Source organism: Uloborus diversus, chromosome 2 (assembly GCF_026930045.1).
Source record: "Uloborus diversus isolate 005 chromosome 2, Udiv.v.3.1, whole genome shotgun sequence".
Lineage (NCBI taxonomy): Eukaryota > Metazoa > Arthropoda > Arachnida > Araneae > Uloboridae > Uloborus > Uloborus diversus.
Window position 1 is genome coordinate 58,294,199 of NC_072732.1, and position 20,533 is coordinate 58,314,731.

A 20,533-nucleotide genomic window follows, 5' to 3' on the forward strand; every position below is an offset into this window, starting at 1 on the left:
CGCAATCACGAGTGTGTATGTAGGCATGTGTGTGTGTGGGGGGGGGGGGGTTGTGTATGTGTGCTGGCATAAGTGTGGGGGGGGGGTACGTGTATGTAGGCATGTGTTTGTGTCTGTGTGCAGGCAGGAATGTGTGGGTAGTTGTGTATGCGTATGTGTTTGTGTCCAGGCATGAATGTGTGGGTAGTTGTGTGTATGTGTGTGTATGTATGCGTGTGTAGGTGTATGTGTGTATGTGTTTGTATGCGTATGTGGGCATATGTGTTTGTGTCTGTGTGCAGGCATGAATGTGTGTGTATGTATGCATGTGTGTATGTTTTTTTTGTGTGTGTGTAGTTGTGTATGTATGCGCGTGTGTGTAGGACATGGATGCAACCTGGAGACGGCTTTCACTATAGGTGCAGCATCGTGAGGAGCCCGCCTGTCCATGGTGATGGTGCAGAGGGTGGCGGTGGGAAAATAAAATGATAGGACATCAAAAACAGTCAAATGAAAGCAAGAAGCAATCGTGATCGCTCAAAAAAAAGTAGGCAAATCATACAATCATGAACAAAAAAGAAAAAATTAATTAAAAAAAAAATTAATTTGAATTTTTGGCATCTTGAATTCAAATTATGTTTTTCGCAATCACGAGCGTGTGTGTTTGTGTAGGCGCATGTGTGTGGGTGCGTGGGTGTATGTATGCATGTGTGTGAGTGAGTGTTGTGTACGTGCGTGTGCGTGTAGGAGTTCGTGTGTGTGTGTGTGTGTAGGCGTTCGTGTGTGTGTGTAGGCGTTCGTGTGTGTGTGTAGGCGTTCGTGTGTGTGTGTGTAGGCGTTCGTGTGTGTGGGACATGGACGCCACCGCCCAGCAAAAGTGGATTCCGGGGGACAGTGCTCAGGACCAGCCGCGCCGCCGCCGGTGGACGGTGGTGCTGCAGGCCTGGTCCAAGCTGAAAAAGGAACCACAACGCCAAAGACAGTCAAATGAAAGCAATAAGCAATCGTGATTGCTCAAAAAAAAAACTCTTCCAACGATTCAATTAAAAAAGAAAAACAAAGTTTTTCTCTTTGAGTATATTTTAGCCCATATAGAATAGTTCTGAAAAAAAAAAAAAACCTGGACAGTTTTGGATTACAAATTTTTAGCTTAAAGTAATGTAATATTTAATACATAAATTTATAATATTTACATTCCAATTCTTTTATCCTCAGTATCACTGTTTTGTCCTCAAGCACACTGACCTGTCCAAAGGTAAATAGGTGTAATTGTGTAATGAGCTTTAACTCTTTCAGAATAGCAGAGGCCTTGGCTCCCACACAATAGTTCAATGCAGCCGAGAATACCCCCTCCCCCAGAGAGCTAACAAGTATGAACTTGGAGTGTGTGTTCAAGATTAAGAAGAGGCAGGCAATATAAAGGACAATTGGGGGATAATGCCTGCGTTGACAGCAGTTTCACTTTAAACTTTCGGTGCCAACCGGGAAAAGGTAGAATAGCTGTCACTACTTGACGATTAAAAGAAAAGGGTTGGAAGTTACAGGATTAAAGAATACATGGAGAGCTTTCTAAAGTGACACAAAATTGTTGAAAAAGAATTGAAGCTCTCAATCGGGATTTTTTTTCCAAGAACAGGTCAGAAGTTTTGTCTTGACCGAAACTTTTATTTTGATCTACGCAATATCTTTGACATTTTTAATGTAATTAAATAGTAAACAGGGCTAGAAAAATCTTTAATTTTACATGCTCTACTGGACATATTTGTCTAAAACATACATGCCCATATAAAATTTTTACGTGCCCAGATTTCTTTATTGTATAACTCTAAGCAGACAGAAAGTTAATTTAACAGCTTTATATCTGAATCAAGAATTATTTATAAAACATAAAAAAAAAAAAAAATTAAGAAATACTACGTACTAAGCTGTCGTTATAATTTACAAAAAAAATAAATTATATAAAGGATAAGATCACTTCCATACAAACCAGAAACTGCAAACTCTCTTTTTCTACTCCACTTAAGGCAATCCCTGTTGCGTTGCGGTAAACAAAAACATTATTTTACACTTTACTTAAGGCAGATTGCTCAGTGACTTTGTCGATTATTCTGAATGATTTTATGTTTGTAAAAGTTTGATTTTAGCAGTACCACTTGAAATAAATTTTAAGCTCCCGAAAGGATGCAGTAATTTTTCAAAAAATTGCGAAATAAAATTTAAGGAAGAAATATTTGATTAAAAAATTTACCAGCGGGGCATGTGAGGGTTAAAGATTCATGCCCCATCGGAATTTTTACATTCCGGGCATGTCGGGCTATATAATTTTTGAGCCCTGATAGTAAACCAAACTAAATTAACAAAGTGCTCGTTTTAGGCGTGATTTCATAATAACCATGGACTTATTAACAGAAGAATGGAAAAGAATAAATAACTATTGTATTTATTTATTCTTTTATTGTTTCATTTCCTTTTCATTCATCCTTTTATTTACTCATTGATTTGATTAAAAATGACTTTAGTCAAATAGAAAATATTTCATTAGAAAAATATCTTATTTTTCACTTTGCCTCCACGAAAAAGTGAAAAATTTCCAACTTTTTTGGAGGTACAAATTTACTGCCAAAAATAAAAAGTAATTTTTTAAGAAAGTTTTATTAAAAAATATATTGTTCTTTCTTTATGTGCCGTAATTTTCAGAACAAATTTCAGATTTGTTTATTTTGAAAAAAAAAAAAGTTAACTTGAAGCTATTTCACTTTGCCCCGCATTCCCCTACATGAAATTTTTAAAACGATTTCTTTAAAAAAAATTCAAACTGTATCATAAAAATGGAGTGCTTAAAAAGAAGTTGTATTTAAAGACATTTAAAAGTAATAAATAGATTCATACAAAACTGTTAGAAGAGTTAACTGATTTTTAAGAAATGCATGCAGAAGCACTTTTAAATTAGATTTAAAATGCAAGTGACAAATACATACCCATTTGTTGTAGGACCCTTGGATCCATCATTTTAGCCATTTGTTGATTTAACTTATTTATCTGTACAGAGTTAACATTTTTGGCTATGTCACCACCTGAGAAGAAAAGTGCATTTAGAATTAATGGAGTTTTAACTTTGAGAATGCTTATTAGAAACAAAGAACCTGTGGAAATCTCTTTTTTTTTTTTTTTTTAAATCATTTTTTTCTAAAAAATAATTCCAGTGAAACACTACACTTTTATAAATACAGATTTTAAAGCAAATATATTACAATATTTTTTAAATTGCTCTTTGAAGAGGTTTATTTGAGAAGAGAGCTTATTATACAGAACATCTAAGAAAAATAAATTTTTGACTTGATTGTCTTAAAAAGTTTTTGAACAATTAATTTAAACATCTTAAGCTATGCACCTATGGAAGCAAGTAAAACTTTTTACCACAAAAGCTACTAACAATAAAAAATTACTTTTTAGTATATGACAAATTAGTTATGTAAGTTCTGAATACATACTCAGTTTTTTTTTTTTAATTTTATTTATTTAAGTCGAGAAAAATTTTAATAAAAAGTAAAATACATTGTTCAGTAGATTCAACATTGATGAATAAAAAGGATTCATTGACTGATTCAGTAAACTTGAATTGCCTAATTTTTTTACTTTAAGAATTTATTGAGATGTTTTTCCTCCAATGTACATGCAAGTTCTTATACACTAATGGCAAGGAAGAATTGTATTCTTGCGAGGAAAGCTTACTGACTACCTATGTAGAATACTGTACGAACAATGTCCCTCTGAAAGTTCCGCTGTACATCTCAAATGTCTTCAAAGTATGAATGATTTAAAAGGAGAAATAAGTAAATAAAGTTAAAACCCCCTCCTCTTCCATTGTCACACATCATGCTACATTACATAAACTTATAGTCAGTAAAAAAATTATTCCAATGAAAATGTGTGATCTCACTTCTTGTTACCCCCACCCCCCTCATCACAAATTAACCCAATTTCACAAACCTTTCAAAGAGTGACATCATTTAGATAGTGAGAAGCAAAGGGATTCAGGTGGACATTTTCAAGTTTTGAGTAAAACGCATTTACAAATAATGTCCTAGGTAGATTTTCATTGATTTTCCCCCTATATTCTGCTGTAAAGCAGCACCTACCAGTGCTATTAGTACTATCTCTTTGCCCGAGACAAAGGAGAGGTTCCCCTACTACTTGTAATGATTATCTCCAAATTTTTAATTTTGCCACTTGTATCCCTTTGCTTCCCACTGTCTTATTTGTTTATGACCCAATATTGAAAATTAAAAAACAACAGCCAAGAATCATTCATGCATACTGCAATTTGTCAATTGTGCACTATTCACAAAAATGTTCAAAAGAACCATGCACAGCAGCAACTGAAAAGCAAAATGCATTTCATTTTATGATTTTCGACAAAAGGAAAGTTTAATTTCCAAAAATTTAATTTTTGATTAAAAATGAAATTACTGACATTTTTTGCAGAGGGCTGTAGTAGTGAATTGAATTTTGGGCATTTTTGAAAAGGGTTTCTTGGAAAATAGAACAAAAAATGGGAGGAAGATTGAAAATAGGCACAAACAGCAGAAAACTGTGAATTTGAGGAAAGCTTTTCTCCTGATTAAAGTTCCTAAAATTGAAATATTTTTGGGCTGCTGCTGCTAAGTTTTTTTTTTCTCGCAAGCTTATTACATTATAATTATTTGCACACCTAAAATAATGATGATTTTATCAGTTTGTACAAGCTTTCGCATTAATTTTCAGAAACTAAGAATTTTAATAGTTTTCAAAAGGATAATGACTGAATGGATATTACCCCATTGAAATCATATTATAACTAGTTAGTTACCTTTAAACAGCCCTTTGATTCCTCCCATTTTCTTTACCATTGCAGCAAATTTTGTATATTGTGATAATAGCTCTTGAACGTCTCTTGTTGCTACACCTGCGCCTCTAGCTACCCTAGTTATGCGGCCAGCCTGTCTTGAGAAAAGCTTCGCTCCTTCTCGATGATCCAGTTCTAAGAAAAATATAATATTTGCTTTTGAGGTATAATTCACACATAAAACTCATGTAATGAATGTCTCATAAAGTGTCAAGGAAAAATTCTTTTAATATAATGAGATACAACTTTGCTAAACATTCATATTGATCACATTTTTTCATAAAAGAATAACTGTTCTCAGCAGGTTTCCAGTTTGCCCCTGAGGAAAAATGGGAACTTATATCAACAAAAAGGATTTTTTTCAGATTTTAAAGGATAGAAAATATTTTAATAAAACTTCAACTATTGGTAAATGTTCAAATCACTCCAGAAACAAAATTTCAATTTCATTCTTATAAAATGCCGCAGAACTTTTGTTAAGGTTAAGAAACAAAATTATAAGCCTGAGTCCAGTTCTTTTTTTGAAAGGCATTGTTAACTTCATGAAAGTTGCAAAATGAAGCCTACAAGTCTTTTCCTTTGTATTGATTTATCACTATAAATATTAAAAAAAGCCTTTTAAAAAGTCTTACTTAAAGATAACCACTTTTTAATATCAACAACTTTAAAGTTTCCAAATCTGCATCATTCAGAGGAATTAGTTATTAGATCCTTTATTACTTCAGCAGTTAGCATGCTTTGTATAAAATATTTCCAAATGTGTGTGATACAAGACTAGTTTTATTATATTTTGAAATCCTTTAACATCTCATTATTTGCAGGGCTGCCACTGCAGACTAAAAAAAGGGACTATTTTGTATAGTTGTTGCAGACTATGACAACTATGTCAACCCAAATTAATCCAAAAACGACTATTTTGACCTTAAAGTGACTAAAATGTAAAAAATACGAGGGATGTAAAAATAAAAAAAAAAAAGAAATGGAAATGTAAAAAAAACAGCTTCAGCTTTAAGTACCTGATTTCTTGCCAATAAGAAGAACAATAATAACCTCAGAATAACGATAATAACATAACCTTGTGATGGGGAATATAAATCTCGGATTTGGGGATTGGCAATTACAACCTTGTACCTTGTACTTCCTGGTTGGGAAGGAAATATGTAGTATTTTAACTGATTCAATGGCAAAACAAAGTTTAATGGGGGCAAAAACGGTATTTTAGGTTACTCTGGATCGTTATTTTCTGGCAACCCTGCAGTTTTTTTATGCTTGTTGTTCTCTGCAGCTACAATATTCGGGCAATGGTATTTAACAAACATAGAGTATTCAGCCTTATTATTATTATTTTAATTTTATAAAAGCTAACGATTGTTTTATCTGCAAAAGAAATAGTAAATTTAATAGAGTTAAGCTTTTTTTTTTCTTTTTTTTTGTGATTTAAAAGCCTGATGTACCATACAAAATACTACAGTGCATTATTAACCCTTACTTATGCAATATCTTATTTGCTTTACATTTGGAAATACATTTTAACTTTATTAACTATGAAAGGTTTGGGGGATGACTTGTTAAACTTTTTCAACCACATGCCGTATTAATAACCATTACAATTATGTGGGTGCTAAACTTACCCTTGTATTATTTAATAAACATATATTGTTGAGTCTTTGTTTTTTTTCATTACTTTCATTTTACTGTAAATGTAAATAAACTTTAATGTACAAATGTAAATAAGAGCTTTTGAGTGCTTTATATGCGTAAATGATTGTGAATTTAAAACCAGTGTTTAGATTTTTTTAAATTTAAAAGTCTGTTGTACCTTATAAAATAAAAATAACCAGGGTGTGTTAGCAAGACTTAGAAACAGAAAAGTGTTTAACTGCAATTGACATATTGCACCCTAGCAAGGAAAGTGACATAACTCAAAATTTGTAAAAAGGTAATAGCTAAAGATTTAAAATTTAAATTAAATGCTCTTTCTTGCCACAAAACTCACTCAAAGTTAGCATACGTAATTGGTGCATGGTCGCGAATGAACGATTTAATCAATAGGGACACATCAATCTTTTATAAATTAGAACAGATACTTTCGAACTCAAAGTATAAATTACTAATTTAAGCAACAAAAACTAAATAGTAAACATCATATTATAATTCTTTTGCATGTATTGTAATATTGGAGACAATTGTTTAAAACTACTGATGCGTAAAACAGATGGTTTTTTAACAGACTATTGGGTTATCCATCATATCATATAGTGGAAATTGGCAAACATTTTGCTTTGTTTTATAATTAAACAGAGTAGTAGGGATGAAAAGTTACTTCATTTAAGACAGAGAAGTGGCTAATTAGTACTTGAAAGAATAAAAATATTTTTTTTTTTTTGAACTATTATGTTTTTGAGACATTTCAAAAAAGTAATTACTAGCTGTAATGTTCTCATTATTTTATAAATATCTCTAATGCACAGCTTTCACAATCTTATAACTGAATTACGATTGGAGACCATGTAGGAAACACCATTTGTGTGCAACTGGAGAGAGCTCCGCTTGTCTAGGAGATCCCAATCATATATCGTGCAGCTGAGATATGTCTATTCCTCAAAGTATATGTGGCATAATTTAATATTAATACTATTTAAAAAATAATGGGAGACGATTTTAGGTATTATTTTCATTGTTTGCCGACTATTTTGCAGACTATTTTTCATTTAAGAAGCTAGTAGAACGACTATTTTTAGTACAATAACTAAGTGGCAGTCCTGTATTTGTGGTTTTGTCGAACATCAAAATAAAATGACAGCTAACTTCTTTCAAAATTTGTTAATAAAATATAGAATTAAAGCATCACTGCCTTGACTCTCCATACTAGTAGATTTAATGAAAAGTACTCAGGTACAGCACCACGAGACAGGAATATTGCCCTTAAAAACAGGCTTGTCATTTCCATTTTTTTTTGTGAGAGATTTTTGTGTTGAGAGGTCAAGAAATTAATCTCAATGCAAATTATGTAGAAAACTGCACCCACTTAATACATTAATTTCTCAGCGGAGACATTGTAACTGTCAGAGTCGGATCTTGGATTTTTTAAAGCAGAAACAAATCCTGAAACTGCTGCCCTACCCCATCTTTGTTCAAGTTTTTAAAACCAAATTTTGACCCAACTGACAAGGGCCTCGGCTCTTGCCGACACGGCTTTTTCTGCATATATTTCCTAATAGCAATGGAATATTGGCTGCTTAACTTTTTTTTATAGCAACATTATACATTCAGTAAAAAACGAAGCTGCAAATAAATAGCACAAAACCATCACTATTCATTTTTAGTTATAATCTCTTATAACTTATATTAAAAATACAAGGAATCTTTTTAAAAATACCTCTGTCATTCATACTATCCATGATTGTCATCAACTTTTTCAGTCTGGCCATTGATTCTTGCTCGTTACCTTTCGTCATAAAATCACTACTAAATCCAGGAATCATTCCCTGAAATTATAAGATTTTTTTAAACCATTAGTGTTTTCAAATTTAAAGAATGCTTTAAAAACTTAATTAAGATTTGAAATTGAATATAATATTACTATTATTATTAATTTTAAATTTTTAATACTAATCAAGATATTTAAAAAATGGCATTGAACCCTAGAATAAATTTATTACTAGTAGATAAATACTTAGTAAATTAATTAATTAAAAAAAAATAGAAAATCACAAAGGAAGAATTGGATCTTAACATAGAAGAGCACAGACACACACCCACAAATGTTTAGAAATGATAAAGAAAATTTTAAACAAGAAAATTCTGTAAAAGTTTTTAAAAAATGCACAAAAGCAAAATAATAATAACAATAAATAAATAAAACCATGGAAAAATGCTTTTGAAATCTTTCATCAACAAGTTCTGGAGCTAGATATTATTAATTCTGTATTTCAATGTTGTGAAGTCCAAAAGATATATTGGTAATTTTTTATGCATAACTAAAGATGTTGTAGAGATTGAAAATAATCAAAAAATATTAAAGTGATATAGGTTCCGCTTTATTAAACGTTTAAATTAAAAATGGATCATATTTGATGTCTGAGTACTGATGGTAATTAGTTACTGAAAAAAGTTGGCCACTTTAATGGAAATACTGAGCTGCTCTTATATAAATGGAAGTACTTAGCTGTTGTACTATAAATGTTTTGATGTTACTGCTTAAAATTACTTAAAATTAAATAATTGGATAATCTTTTCTTTGTGCCCAGGAATTTTTTCCGATTTTTTAAAAAAGTATTTCTTTCATTTATGGAATTTTTTAAAAATGTCTTCAATTGTTCACATGTGCCCCTATAGAAGGGCACATGTGAACAAGCTTGGGGCACATGTGAACACAATTGAAAAATGCAAGACGAGCATCATATTTAGACAAAAACTCGTTTTGATGATGCATACATGTTATACGAATTACATTCAAGGGTTTGTAACCTGTACTGTGTTAGTTTGAATTGCACAGCATAACTGTCATTAAGAAAATATTTTCCAAATTATGTAACTCTGCTCCCTTCAAATTTTAAAGTTTCATAGAACGTTCTAACCACTGGATTGACGAGAAAAATCTTATAAGACTAAACAATACAAGGAATATTTTATTATTTTAAGTTTATTCTAGTTATGCAGTGCATTTAAGCTTCATACAGAATATGATAATGAATTTTGAAATTATTCTAAATTTTAGTTTTTAGTCAAAGGAAAATATTTTGTCTTTATTTTCCTTGCAAGTATTATAAACCACTAATTTTTGGGCAAATATTTAGTAATTCAAGTATTTTAAAAAATAAAGAATTAATAATTAAGTAAGAATAATTAACGATAAATTTACAAACTGATAGCAGCAAAATAAACACTTATAATAAGCCTACACTAATATTTATACAGTGAAACCTGTGTAAGTTAACCACTTGCGGTGCACTACTTTAGAGGTCAACTTACAAAGGTTGATTTATATGATAAATGCTTATTCCGTGCCTGAAAAAAACAATCAACTGAGACAGGTGGTCAACTTCACAGGTTTTCCTGTACTGCGGAGAGGATATGGGAACTGTTCACATATGCCCCTACATGTTGTGCACACAAGTGCCCGTCATCAACCATAGAATGATTTTTCAAAAATAAAGAATTTTTAATTCAATTACAAAATTTAAACATTGGCATAAATTTACATGAATGTTCATATAAAGGTTTGAAATAATTAAATTTAGCTCATTAGTTAGCTTGAAATATGTTTTTACATGAAGAAGACAGTGATAAAAGCACATCAGCATTTGCTAAAACAAAGAAGCTGTCACCACAGGAACATAAACTGGCTCCTTTCTCTGAAAGTTTGGTTAAGAAGTAGGGTTGGTTACTGCCATTACTTGAGAATTTTTAAAGTTTTTTTTCTCGACGTTATCCTAGTAAAACATACCATGTTCACATGTGCCCCCTTTTCCCATACTTAGTAAATCTCGTTTTTAACAGTGGCGGATCTTTGTTTTTCTAAGTCGGGGAAAAAATTCGTAACTGCTGCCCTTACTCATGGAAATAGGGAGAAGTTGCTGCTTTTGGGGCAAAAGCCCCAATTTGCCCCCCCCCCCAGATCTGGCACATCTTTTTAATGCTTGATTATTAACTCTTCAAATAATGTATGATATGGTGTTACTTTAAATTATCACCATACTTAACTAACCTTACCTAAATTATCATTCATTTCTAAAGTTGTGCAGTCTTTTTTCAGCTGCAAATAATATTGATCAAATAACGTGTAACTAATATTGAACGGAAAAAGTAACCAATTTTTTTCTTGAAATTTGTGCAAAAACTGAAGCAAAGCAAATTACAGACTACTTACATGTTAGAGAATAATAGCAATTAAATTCGACAAATCTTAAGTAACTTATGTCTTCAGTACAATGCTATACTTGCAGGTAAGAAAACAAAAAGAGCAAATTTCTTACTGACTGCGTTGCACTTTAAATTTTAAGCAATTTTATTGTATAACTTATTTTTTACAGGTGAGGAAGATATCGATTGCTGCAACAAATAAAACAACGAGATATTATACAAACATTTTATACTGACCATTATTTGACTAAAAGGGCCCATTTTCATAATGTTTTGGAATTGTTCATACATATCTCTCAAAGTAAATTCACCTAAAAGAAAAAGAAAAAAAAAACTTATTAAGTTTGTTCTGTGTAAAATATTCAACATTAATCCAGCCTTTACATGAAAGAACTGTACTAGCTCAACATTAAGTGTTATGCATCATTCTGTTTCTATTCAGTGACATAAAAAAAGAGCTTTGTGACTTACATTTACTATTTCATCATTACTTCTTATATACAAAGTAAAAAGGTCATATATATATCGACATTCTTTGTTAAAAACCAAAACATTTCTTATACAAATTATAAGAGCTTTATGGAAACTAACTTTATTGAAAACGATTTGTTTTTCTTAAAGTTCAACTACTCGCTGCCCTTTGTTAAACTTCTGAACAACAAAATCTTCTAAAACATTGTTTCCTTTATTTAAAACTGGGACTTTTCAAGTCCTATCAATTTTATGTTTTCTTAAATGTTTTTAAAGCTACTGTATTCAATGCAGTTCAATCAAGTCTTTGATGGCAGCACAAATAGATTTTCCTTTGGAATCTCAGAAGAGTTGAAGAAAAAAGGATAGAAACTCTTAAAAGTTTCAGTAGCTAGTTAAAGATTGCATTTTGATGTATTTAAGAATAGTGAGATCATTAATAAAAGTCTAGTTAGATTAAAATAAATTATATTAAAATAACCGAATATTTTAAAAATAAACTTTTTTACACACCACACTAGATTTTAGTTCGGTCACATTTTATTTTTGCTACCTATTGTGCTGATTAGTCACTTAATACCTATTGAATACTCATAAGAGAATGCATATGAAAATCATTGACATATACAATTAAATTAATATGAAACATTGTGCATGTTAGCAAAAATGAATTAATTAAAATATGCATATGAAAAAATTAAAATACCATGCTTTAGTTTCTCAATTAATTCTTCATTGTCATCTAATTTTAATTCATTTACTTTATCTATAAGGCCTTCAATGTCACCCATTCCTGTAAGAAAAACACATTTGTGAGGCAAAATATTCTCTAAATTCATTGGAATAAGTTATACCATTTTATCAATCAAAAAAAAAAAAAAAAATCTGCATTTATGCTTGTTGAAAAAAAAAAAAAGCTTGTGGTTTTTTTGTTTTGGCATAATGAAACCATGTTGACACACACTGGCAAGCAGAATTCATATGTAAATGAACTAGAGAATTTTGCTGCATATTAAGATACAAGAAAAATTTCTAAAAAGAAGGAATACAAATTCAAAGGCATACACCAGACACAATCAAGATAATGAACAATTCCTACATGCACTTAAAGAAACAGTTGAAATAATATTAAATATGTGTATGTATACATACATAATGTTATGTAAAACAATAACAATTATTCAAACTTTTGACCAGAGGCATAGCTAGACTCGACTTTTTTTTTTTTGGGGGGGGGGGGGGTTATATATATATATATATATATATATATATATATATATATATATATATATATATATATATAAAATTAAGCAAACAGAATTACAAATATAAATAACAAATGATGATAAAAAGGAAAAATGCAAACAGCTATTAAGTAGGAATAGATAAAGAGTGAATCCAGAGCTCATCAGCCATGGAGGATTTATTAATTATGGTCAAAAGACCAAAATTTTAACTATGAACTAGAAGAGAATGTTTAAGCTCCAGTACATGTAATATAGAGTAACAATGGGCAAACGCACCACTTGCTACGCTAAAAACAATAAACTAGAGCTCAAACCTAAAACTAAAAGCAGGGGTTTTTTATTATTATATTATATATATATATATATATATATATATATATATATATATATATATATATATATATATATATATATATTATTAGGGTGGTCCTTATTTTTGAAGTTGTAGATATTTTACGTGACGCCCCCTCAATTTGTTCCATTATACAAATAAATGATCCTTGCAAAATTTTAAGTCAATCCATGATTATTAACACGTGCCCCTAGGGCCCCTTTTTTGAGTTTTGAAGAAAAAATTGTGGATTTTCTCATTTTTATGTAAAAATATCATTTTATATTTAAAGTAATTTTGAATCTCAATTGTTGCTGCTACTTCCAGAGCGACCATTTCCTCACTTTCATTCTGTAAAATTTAACATGTTACAGAGAATAAAATGTACACCAATGGCCTTGGGTCAAGCGTACCGCTCTTCTGCGCTTGTTCCAACCAAGCGGCAGGGGAACGTTTCTTCCCATCAAGATGGACACAAGGGATTCTATAGGCTATTAATGAATGGTCTAGGCCATTAATGAATGATCTTTGACAACAACAAATTGCTTCCTCCAGGTTTTGGGGGTGTTGATTTTTTTCCCCTATGTATGTAATAGGTGTGGCAAATAGAGTCGCGAAGTTTCAATGTTATAAATATAAGTAATTGCAATTATATTTTAATTCGCTGTTTTTTAGTTATAAACATACCTAAATGCTTATGCAATTTTTAATTTTTAAAGTATAAATTTCGAAAAATCCTCTATTACTCCCAACATAAAAATATACTGTACTTACATAGCTAAAATATAAATTTTAAAAAATATCCAGATCGGAACAATGTAGAAATCTATAAATTAATTTTCTTCTATTTCAGTACATAGTCCTTTATTATCATCATATTCTTGCGATTCACAAGATTTAGAAACCGAAATGGGTATCTACCCTAACCTGTTGAACATTTGTTTTCTACAGCTGGTCTACCACAATACAAAAAAACTTGCCAACTATTGATATCTTCTCGCCTTTCATCACTGTTAGACAAATGCCATATTAGGGATAAAGATGTTAATTTATTTACAGCCTATGTAGATGCAGTAAATTTAAATCCAAATGACCTAGTGATCAATCGTACATTCCTTAAGAGAGCAAGAGAAAATCTTCGAGAGATAAAATTAAATTTCATGAATTTAAATTTAGATTTTGTAGATATTCACTGGGATACAAAGCTACATTCAGATGTAACTGGAAAAAGAACGCCGACAGGATTAGTGATAGCTTCAGGTCCTAATATTGAACAGCTACTCGGAGTTCCTTAGATATTTCTTCAGTTGTATATGATATCTTAGATGATAGTTCTTTAATGCTAACTGCTTTTTGTAGTGTTTGATACAACGACTTGCAATACCGACCGGAAAAATTGTGCATGCATTTTTTTAGAGCAAAAACTGAATGGTGATATATTACATTTGGATTGCCATCATCATGCACTTGAAATCGTACTGCAGAGTGTGTCCTTAAAGAAGTTCTTGCTTTTTTTAGTTCTAGATCAGATATTCAATTATTTAGGCGCTTCAAAACTTTGTTTCCACAATCATTCAGAACTTATAACATTTCAATCAAGTACACATACCACTTAAATTCTAAAAGACGAAGTTGCTGACATATTATTGTCCGTAAAAAGTGGAATTGAGAAAGATTACAGAGAATTCTCGTAACTAGTGATAATATTTCCTGGGGAATTTCTTCCTACAGGGGTATGTTTTCGGCAACCTGGAGCTTATCCCTGAGCCACATGGGTGGCAAAAGGAATTTTTGTTTGAAAATTTTTATTTTTAGGAAACAATTTAAATTGACCTTACATGAAAAGAAAGCCATTCAAAGCTGTTTTACAATTAAATGCTGTATGAATATATGGTTTTTCGCAGCAACCCAATCATGACTAGTCCAAAAAATGCTTGTGATAAGAAAGACGTGTCTGATGACTGTTTTAACAAATTTCAGATAACAGTAGATGATTTTAAATACTTTTTTAGTAAAGATCTTTCTCTTTATAGAATCAATTACAAGTCAATAAAACTGTTTGATAAGTTACAAATACTAAAAGATTTTTTCCTATTTGATCTTGATTCATGGCAAAATGAAGGAAGCTATTTAAAGGGAAGAGAGATTGTTAAAATACTGAAAATTGTGAATGATACAATGGAAAGAGGAGCATTACTAATCGAAGAATTTCACAACTAATTTACCAAATTATGAGTCACAAAAGTGATTTAGTATTTTACAGACAGTCCAAGACTATCGGAAAAAAATGCACACGATTGAGATACATTGAATAAAACGTACGATTAAGGTAAAGTTTCTAAAGCACCATTTCATTCTTATTCAATGTAAAACCTTTCGACGATATGAAGTAATTAAAAAGATAAATTTTAGTGCTACCTCACTGTAAAAATATTTTGCAAACCTAGGAGAAACGATGTACTGGGTCTGAAGTAAAAACTCGAAGATTTGTGGGAAAATTATCAAAAGTGTTAAAGTTCAACGGCATAGGGGGAAGTGTTATTATTGAACGATCGAGTTCAATTTTTGTACACGTTACATTTTATTAAAGTGTCACAAAACTAGGGGGCGTCACTTGTTGAATTCCGGAAAAAAAAAATTTTCGCATATAAATAAGGACCATTCTAATATATATATATATATATATATATATATATATATATATATATATATATATATATATATATATATATATATGTGTGTGTGTGTGTGTGTGTGTAAATTTTTTTAGTATTAAAAAAAATAAGAGGGAGGTGAATCTTACACACTTTGGAATGGGGTGCCGCAATTCCGATACTTGTGTCAAAGAAAACAAAAGACAGAATTTTTTTTTTTAATGTTATGGAAAATTCAACTTTTTTTTCTTTTTCCTCCATCTAATTAAAGTGAAATTTTCTAGCAACGTCTTGTCAAAACCAGTCTTTCCAAATCAGGGGGAAATCACACATCTGATAAGCGTGTTCCGTTCATTTCAGTGTGACTGCTTAATTTAGAGGCTAACACACATCTACAAAAGCTGGCATCCCTGAAAGCTAATAGATACTTTCATTTCCGCCTGTAAACTGGATGTTTGACTTTCGATCTCATCGGTGGTCAGACTATAAAGACTATTTTTACCAACTTGGTTTGCACAAAAAGTATGAAATAAAATAAAAAAAGACTTCTTGAATTATAACCCACAAAAAATGAAATTGCTTTTCATATCGTTATATTTATATGTTGCTTTTTATGTATTTACATTTATGCTAATTCTAAAGCAGTAAATAAAATTTGAATAAAAAAAGTTAGGGAAGAAATACAGGCCGTAGAAAGTTATTCGCTCAAATGCATACTATCTGTTCTCCTCTCAAGTCTTTATTTTTAATTTTATTAGCTGCTTTAGAATTTACATAAAAATCTATTTGAGAGAGCAACAGCAATTTTCGAGTATTATAAACAGAAGTCTTTTTTGATTTTCTACTTTTTAATGCGAACCAAGCTAACAGAAATAATCAAGATTCATTTCGTTTTTAAACATTTTATTCACGTAATGCTATGCCGTTTTTCTTTTGAATTAAAATAAAATTACCTTCAGAAAGGTTCGATGGACTAATGCTGCTTTGCAGACTGTAGTTCGTTTTCTTCAGTCGACGTTAACTTTCTCTTTTTAGAGCAATCCTTTTCGTCATTTTAATTTTTTTCTTTAGGTTTAAAAAAGCTTGTTATCGGCTTTGCTCGCTTCATTATGCAACAATTTTCAATTAGGATGTACTATTTTAAACAGACTGTACGTTTCTAAAAGAATAGGCAGTAAATACTGGCTGAAAAATCAATGTGATTGCAATAGATAAACTGGTTAGCAAAGGTCGTTTTGACTACGACCTATGACACACACAAGACCAGACCAACAAAAACCTCTATCGTCTCATATTTCGGTTCTGCTATCATTTTCGGATTCGAAGCCCAATGATCTTTAAAGCAGCAAAAAAAAAAAAAACATTTTCTTCAACTCAGAAACAGAGGAACTGTCTTCAAGAGCTGAGGAGGCAGTGGAAAAAAGGGAGAAATGCATTCCACGAATAGGCTTTCCAGGAAGATCAACCAAAGGACAGTCGTTTAGCGCACTTTCTTGGAAGAAGAGTAAAGGGGTGAAATTCACAGGTTTGACACGTAAGATGAACATTTCAAGTTCATGGTTAAAGGTCATTCAAGTTAAAAGCCATTTCGCTCTGTTATCTGGATTAGAGCCCCTATAACAGGAGAGGCCGACGCATCCGCCATTTTGGAGCAAGCGTATAACAGGAAAAGCTACCTTTATTGGCAATCTTTCGCCAAACAAGGAAGTCGGGGAGCGAAAGTGAACATTGGCGAAATTTTGGAAACAGTTGGCACACGTTTCCAGTCTGCCAGTCACTTCGCGGGCCATTTTTTATCCATTTCTTTTTTCTTTCTACATCTGCTGGAAATCTGAAGAGCTGAAATCCTTTTTTGCAGCTGTTTATACAATTAACAGCCGAACACCACTCATTTGACTTAATTTATTACATGCTAAAGAAATGTGATGTTGATTTATCAGCAGCAATGCTATCGCTACGAAGCACTGGATCAAGTTTGCTCCAAAATGGCAGATGTGTCGGCTCCTCCACTGTAGGGGCCTTAATCTGGATTAGTACTGTTCTTTGGTTGCTCTCTTTCTTAAAATTGTGATTCCTTAGAAAACTGAAATGCTACAAGTGAAAAGAAAGTATAAGTTTTTTTTCAAGTGATGAAAAAAGGAAAACCGTAGAATACATTTAACTCCCGCTACAACGCGATTCGACTTACGTGAAATGGCTACAACGCGATTTTTTCCCCGGTAAAGAATTTTATTCCTAACACGAATTTTTCTCCCGCAACATGAAAGTTTTCCGAAGGGAATCGCAGTTTTTTCGTGAATGGACCTTCTCCCTTTGGCATCGCTGAGGAGTTCCCACACCATACTAGTCTGAACATTGCTTATACAAATAACTACTAATCATTTTCAATTTATTTTTTCATTCTATATGGGAAAGTTGATGAAATATAATGACACCTAAGAGTGCTGTTTCATTTAAAGTTTGTGAAGATATAAGGAAAAAAAGAAAGTTTCAACAACTATAGTTTATTTGTTTTTCTTACTACATAATATACTTACCGTAGTGGTTTATTTTAAGTCTTTCTTTCCCATTGATCATTGATTTTGTGCATCGTAGCAGTTTTTTATGTTAAATAAAACTGGTTTTTTTTTAAGTACAATAAATAAAAATTCAATTTTTTGTTTAAGAAACAGTAATTTATAGTTAAGAAATGGTTTTTAACAGTTTGAGGCAATGTTTACAAGTGTCTTTAATCGTATGGGTATGTTTATAAAAGCTTTTACACATACCCTTTTCCACAACACGAAATTTCAACTTACGCGAAGGGTCTTGGAACGCATCCCTCGCGTAAGTCGGGACTCGACTGTACTGGCCAAGTTAGATTTTTGCAGCAATTGCTAACCTCAAAAGGATAAATAATGAATCCAAAAAAAAAAAACAGGGAACAAAAAGCAATAAAAAACTTTTTTTTGAAAAAGATATGCTTAAAGTTTCTTTTACTGTCAAAATGATTCCTTAAACTCGCAATAAAGCACTTAATAATGTAATAGAAGAATAAATACTTAACAAAACTAATAAAGATGAATTTTAATAAAGAGCCCATATTGTCTTTAGTATCGATTTCAAATTTTCACCATAATATTTCAAATTTCTATAAAAAGTTTCTCTAAGCCCAAGTATCTCAAAACTTAATCTTTATTTTTTTTCTTTAATGTGAAATTCGAAATATACAGATTCCACTGTATGCAATATTCCCACTGCGCAGCTCATAAAATTAAATACATTTAACAATTTGCAGAATCTATGACAAAGAAAGGCTGCATATACGTGGATTTAACAAATCAAATCTCATTTCTAAAGCAAAGTGTCAAATTTCACTCAATTATCAAAAAATTGTCACAGCAGAGGGAGGCGTCTTTATGCTTGAGGGTCACACATGGAGCACATTTTCAATGACATTGGGGGGGGGGGGTGGAAGCAAAGTGAATTTTTGACCTTTGTTACTCAGAAAAAAGTCGGATTTTTTCTTTCTCTTCTTTTTCTCTTTTTTTTGAGACTGTTTGGGGGGGGGGGGTTGTCCCCCCTAGCTACGCCCCTGCTTTTGACCCCCTGCTGTTGGGCAGTTTCAGAGTTACATGGTAACTGGATAAAATACCTTCTCAAGACCTGAAAATTTCAGTTTTTTACTTAGTTGCCAGTGGTCAGTAGATATTTTTAGTTTAGTAGCCACTTTATTCAGGAATACATTAAGCACTGAAAGGCAACGTGTGGAAGAAAATATTAGTACATAACACCTTACTGTAATTCATTCCATTTTTTTTTTTTTTTTACATTTTTATTTCTCCCTTTGGTCACATGAAATACATGTGAGAACTTTTATTTTTTTTTTACATTATAAACTAAGTGCGACAAAAAGAAATGACATGTTTGAAAAAGTTAACTAAGTAATGCTGGTTTGACTTTTAAAATGTGCAACCCCCCCCCCCAGTTGAGTATTTATTAAGTCACCAGATAGGGAATTACTATTCTCAGGTTGATTGTCAAGAGTTAAATTAATAAAGAGAGCAATTTATGAGACAAAAAATATTGTAGCCTTTTTATGTTATTGATTGAATTTCAAAAACCTGCTGCTTTGCAGTACAGAATTACTTTTTTATTGCACAATTAATGAAACAAGTAAATAAACAAAACCTCTTAAATGACAAATCTTATTTCACTAACTCATTTCTCTCAATAGAAACACAAAACCAGTAACGTAATGTAGAGAATAAAATATGCTTTAATGAGAGCTGAACTTAATTTTACAATTAACTGGCATGCAGAATATTCACATTTCATGTAGGTAATTATTGGAAATTCCTTAAAAAACCAATAAAATATCATTCTTCACTTACAAAATGGGTAATTTATTTTTTACCACATTTTAACAGCATTTACTTACCTAATAGTTTACTAACGAAAGGTTTAACTTTAAATGGCTCAAAATCATCAATATGCTCTCCAGTACCAATGAAAATTATAGGACTCTGTGTGGCAGCAACACTAAAACAAAGTAATACCATTTTTTATTGAAAAACTTTAGAGGAAAAAATAATGAAAAGAAATACATTTTGAATAGGAATGAATACACATATGTATTTAGTTTTAAAACTATGATAATGATGTGTGTAAGCATAAATTTTAAATTGAAGGTTTGGGTTAATTTCATTTTACAAATGATGAACTAAATATTAGAAATTTTGTTTTATAGTGATGACTTGAATACTGCAGATTTTTAAATTTATTCGTTTATTTATTTTTTTGCACATGGCAGATAAAGTGGTCAAAAATTTCCTTCAACAGCAATAAATGGGTTATAGAATTTTACATGCTTAGGTTTCACCCCCCTCCCCCAAACCTATGTAAGCTGTTTACTTTTATGGCCATCGACCAGTTTTAATTATTTGTATTCAAAGAAATTTTCTTATCTTTGAATTATTAAAATGTACATTTACTTTAAAATTAATAACCATACTACTGCTACTTGTTCAAGATATTTAGAGACTGGTGGCAATAAATGAAATTTCTACTTCAATTACCTCCCCAAACACCAAAATATTGTTAGCTGCTTTAAATATTTTCT

The 20,533-nt window shown here is 31.2% G+C and overlaps 1 protein-coding gene across 1 annotated transcript in view; it reads right to left on the bottom strand.

Annotated features, from left to right (window-relative positions):
- LOC129235172 (signal recognition particle subunit SRP54) overlaps positions 1-20,533 on the bottom strand; it is a 30,821-nt gene that overhangs the window by 453 nt on the left and 9,835 nt on the right. Inside the window, exons 9-14 of the mRNA XM_054868860.1 lie at positions 19,853-19,953; positions 11,907-11,993; positions 10,967-11,040; positions 8,244-8,352; positions 4,829-4,999; positions 2,958-3,053 (exon numbers count right to left, since the gene is read on the bottom strand). Of these exons, the coding sequence (XP_054724835.1) occupies positions 2,958-3,053; positions 4,829-4,999; positions 8,244-8,352; positions 10,967-11,040; positions 11,907-11,993; positions 19,853-19,953 (638 nt within the window). The remainder of the gene's footprint in view (positions 1-2,957; positions 3,054-4,828; positions 5,000-8,243; positions 8,353-10,966; positions 11,041-11,906; positions 11,994-19,852; positions 19,954-20,533) is intronic.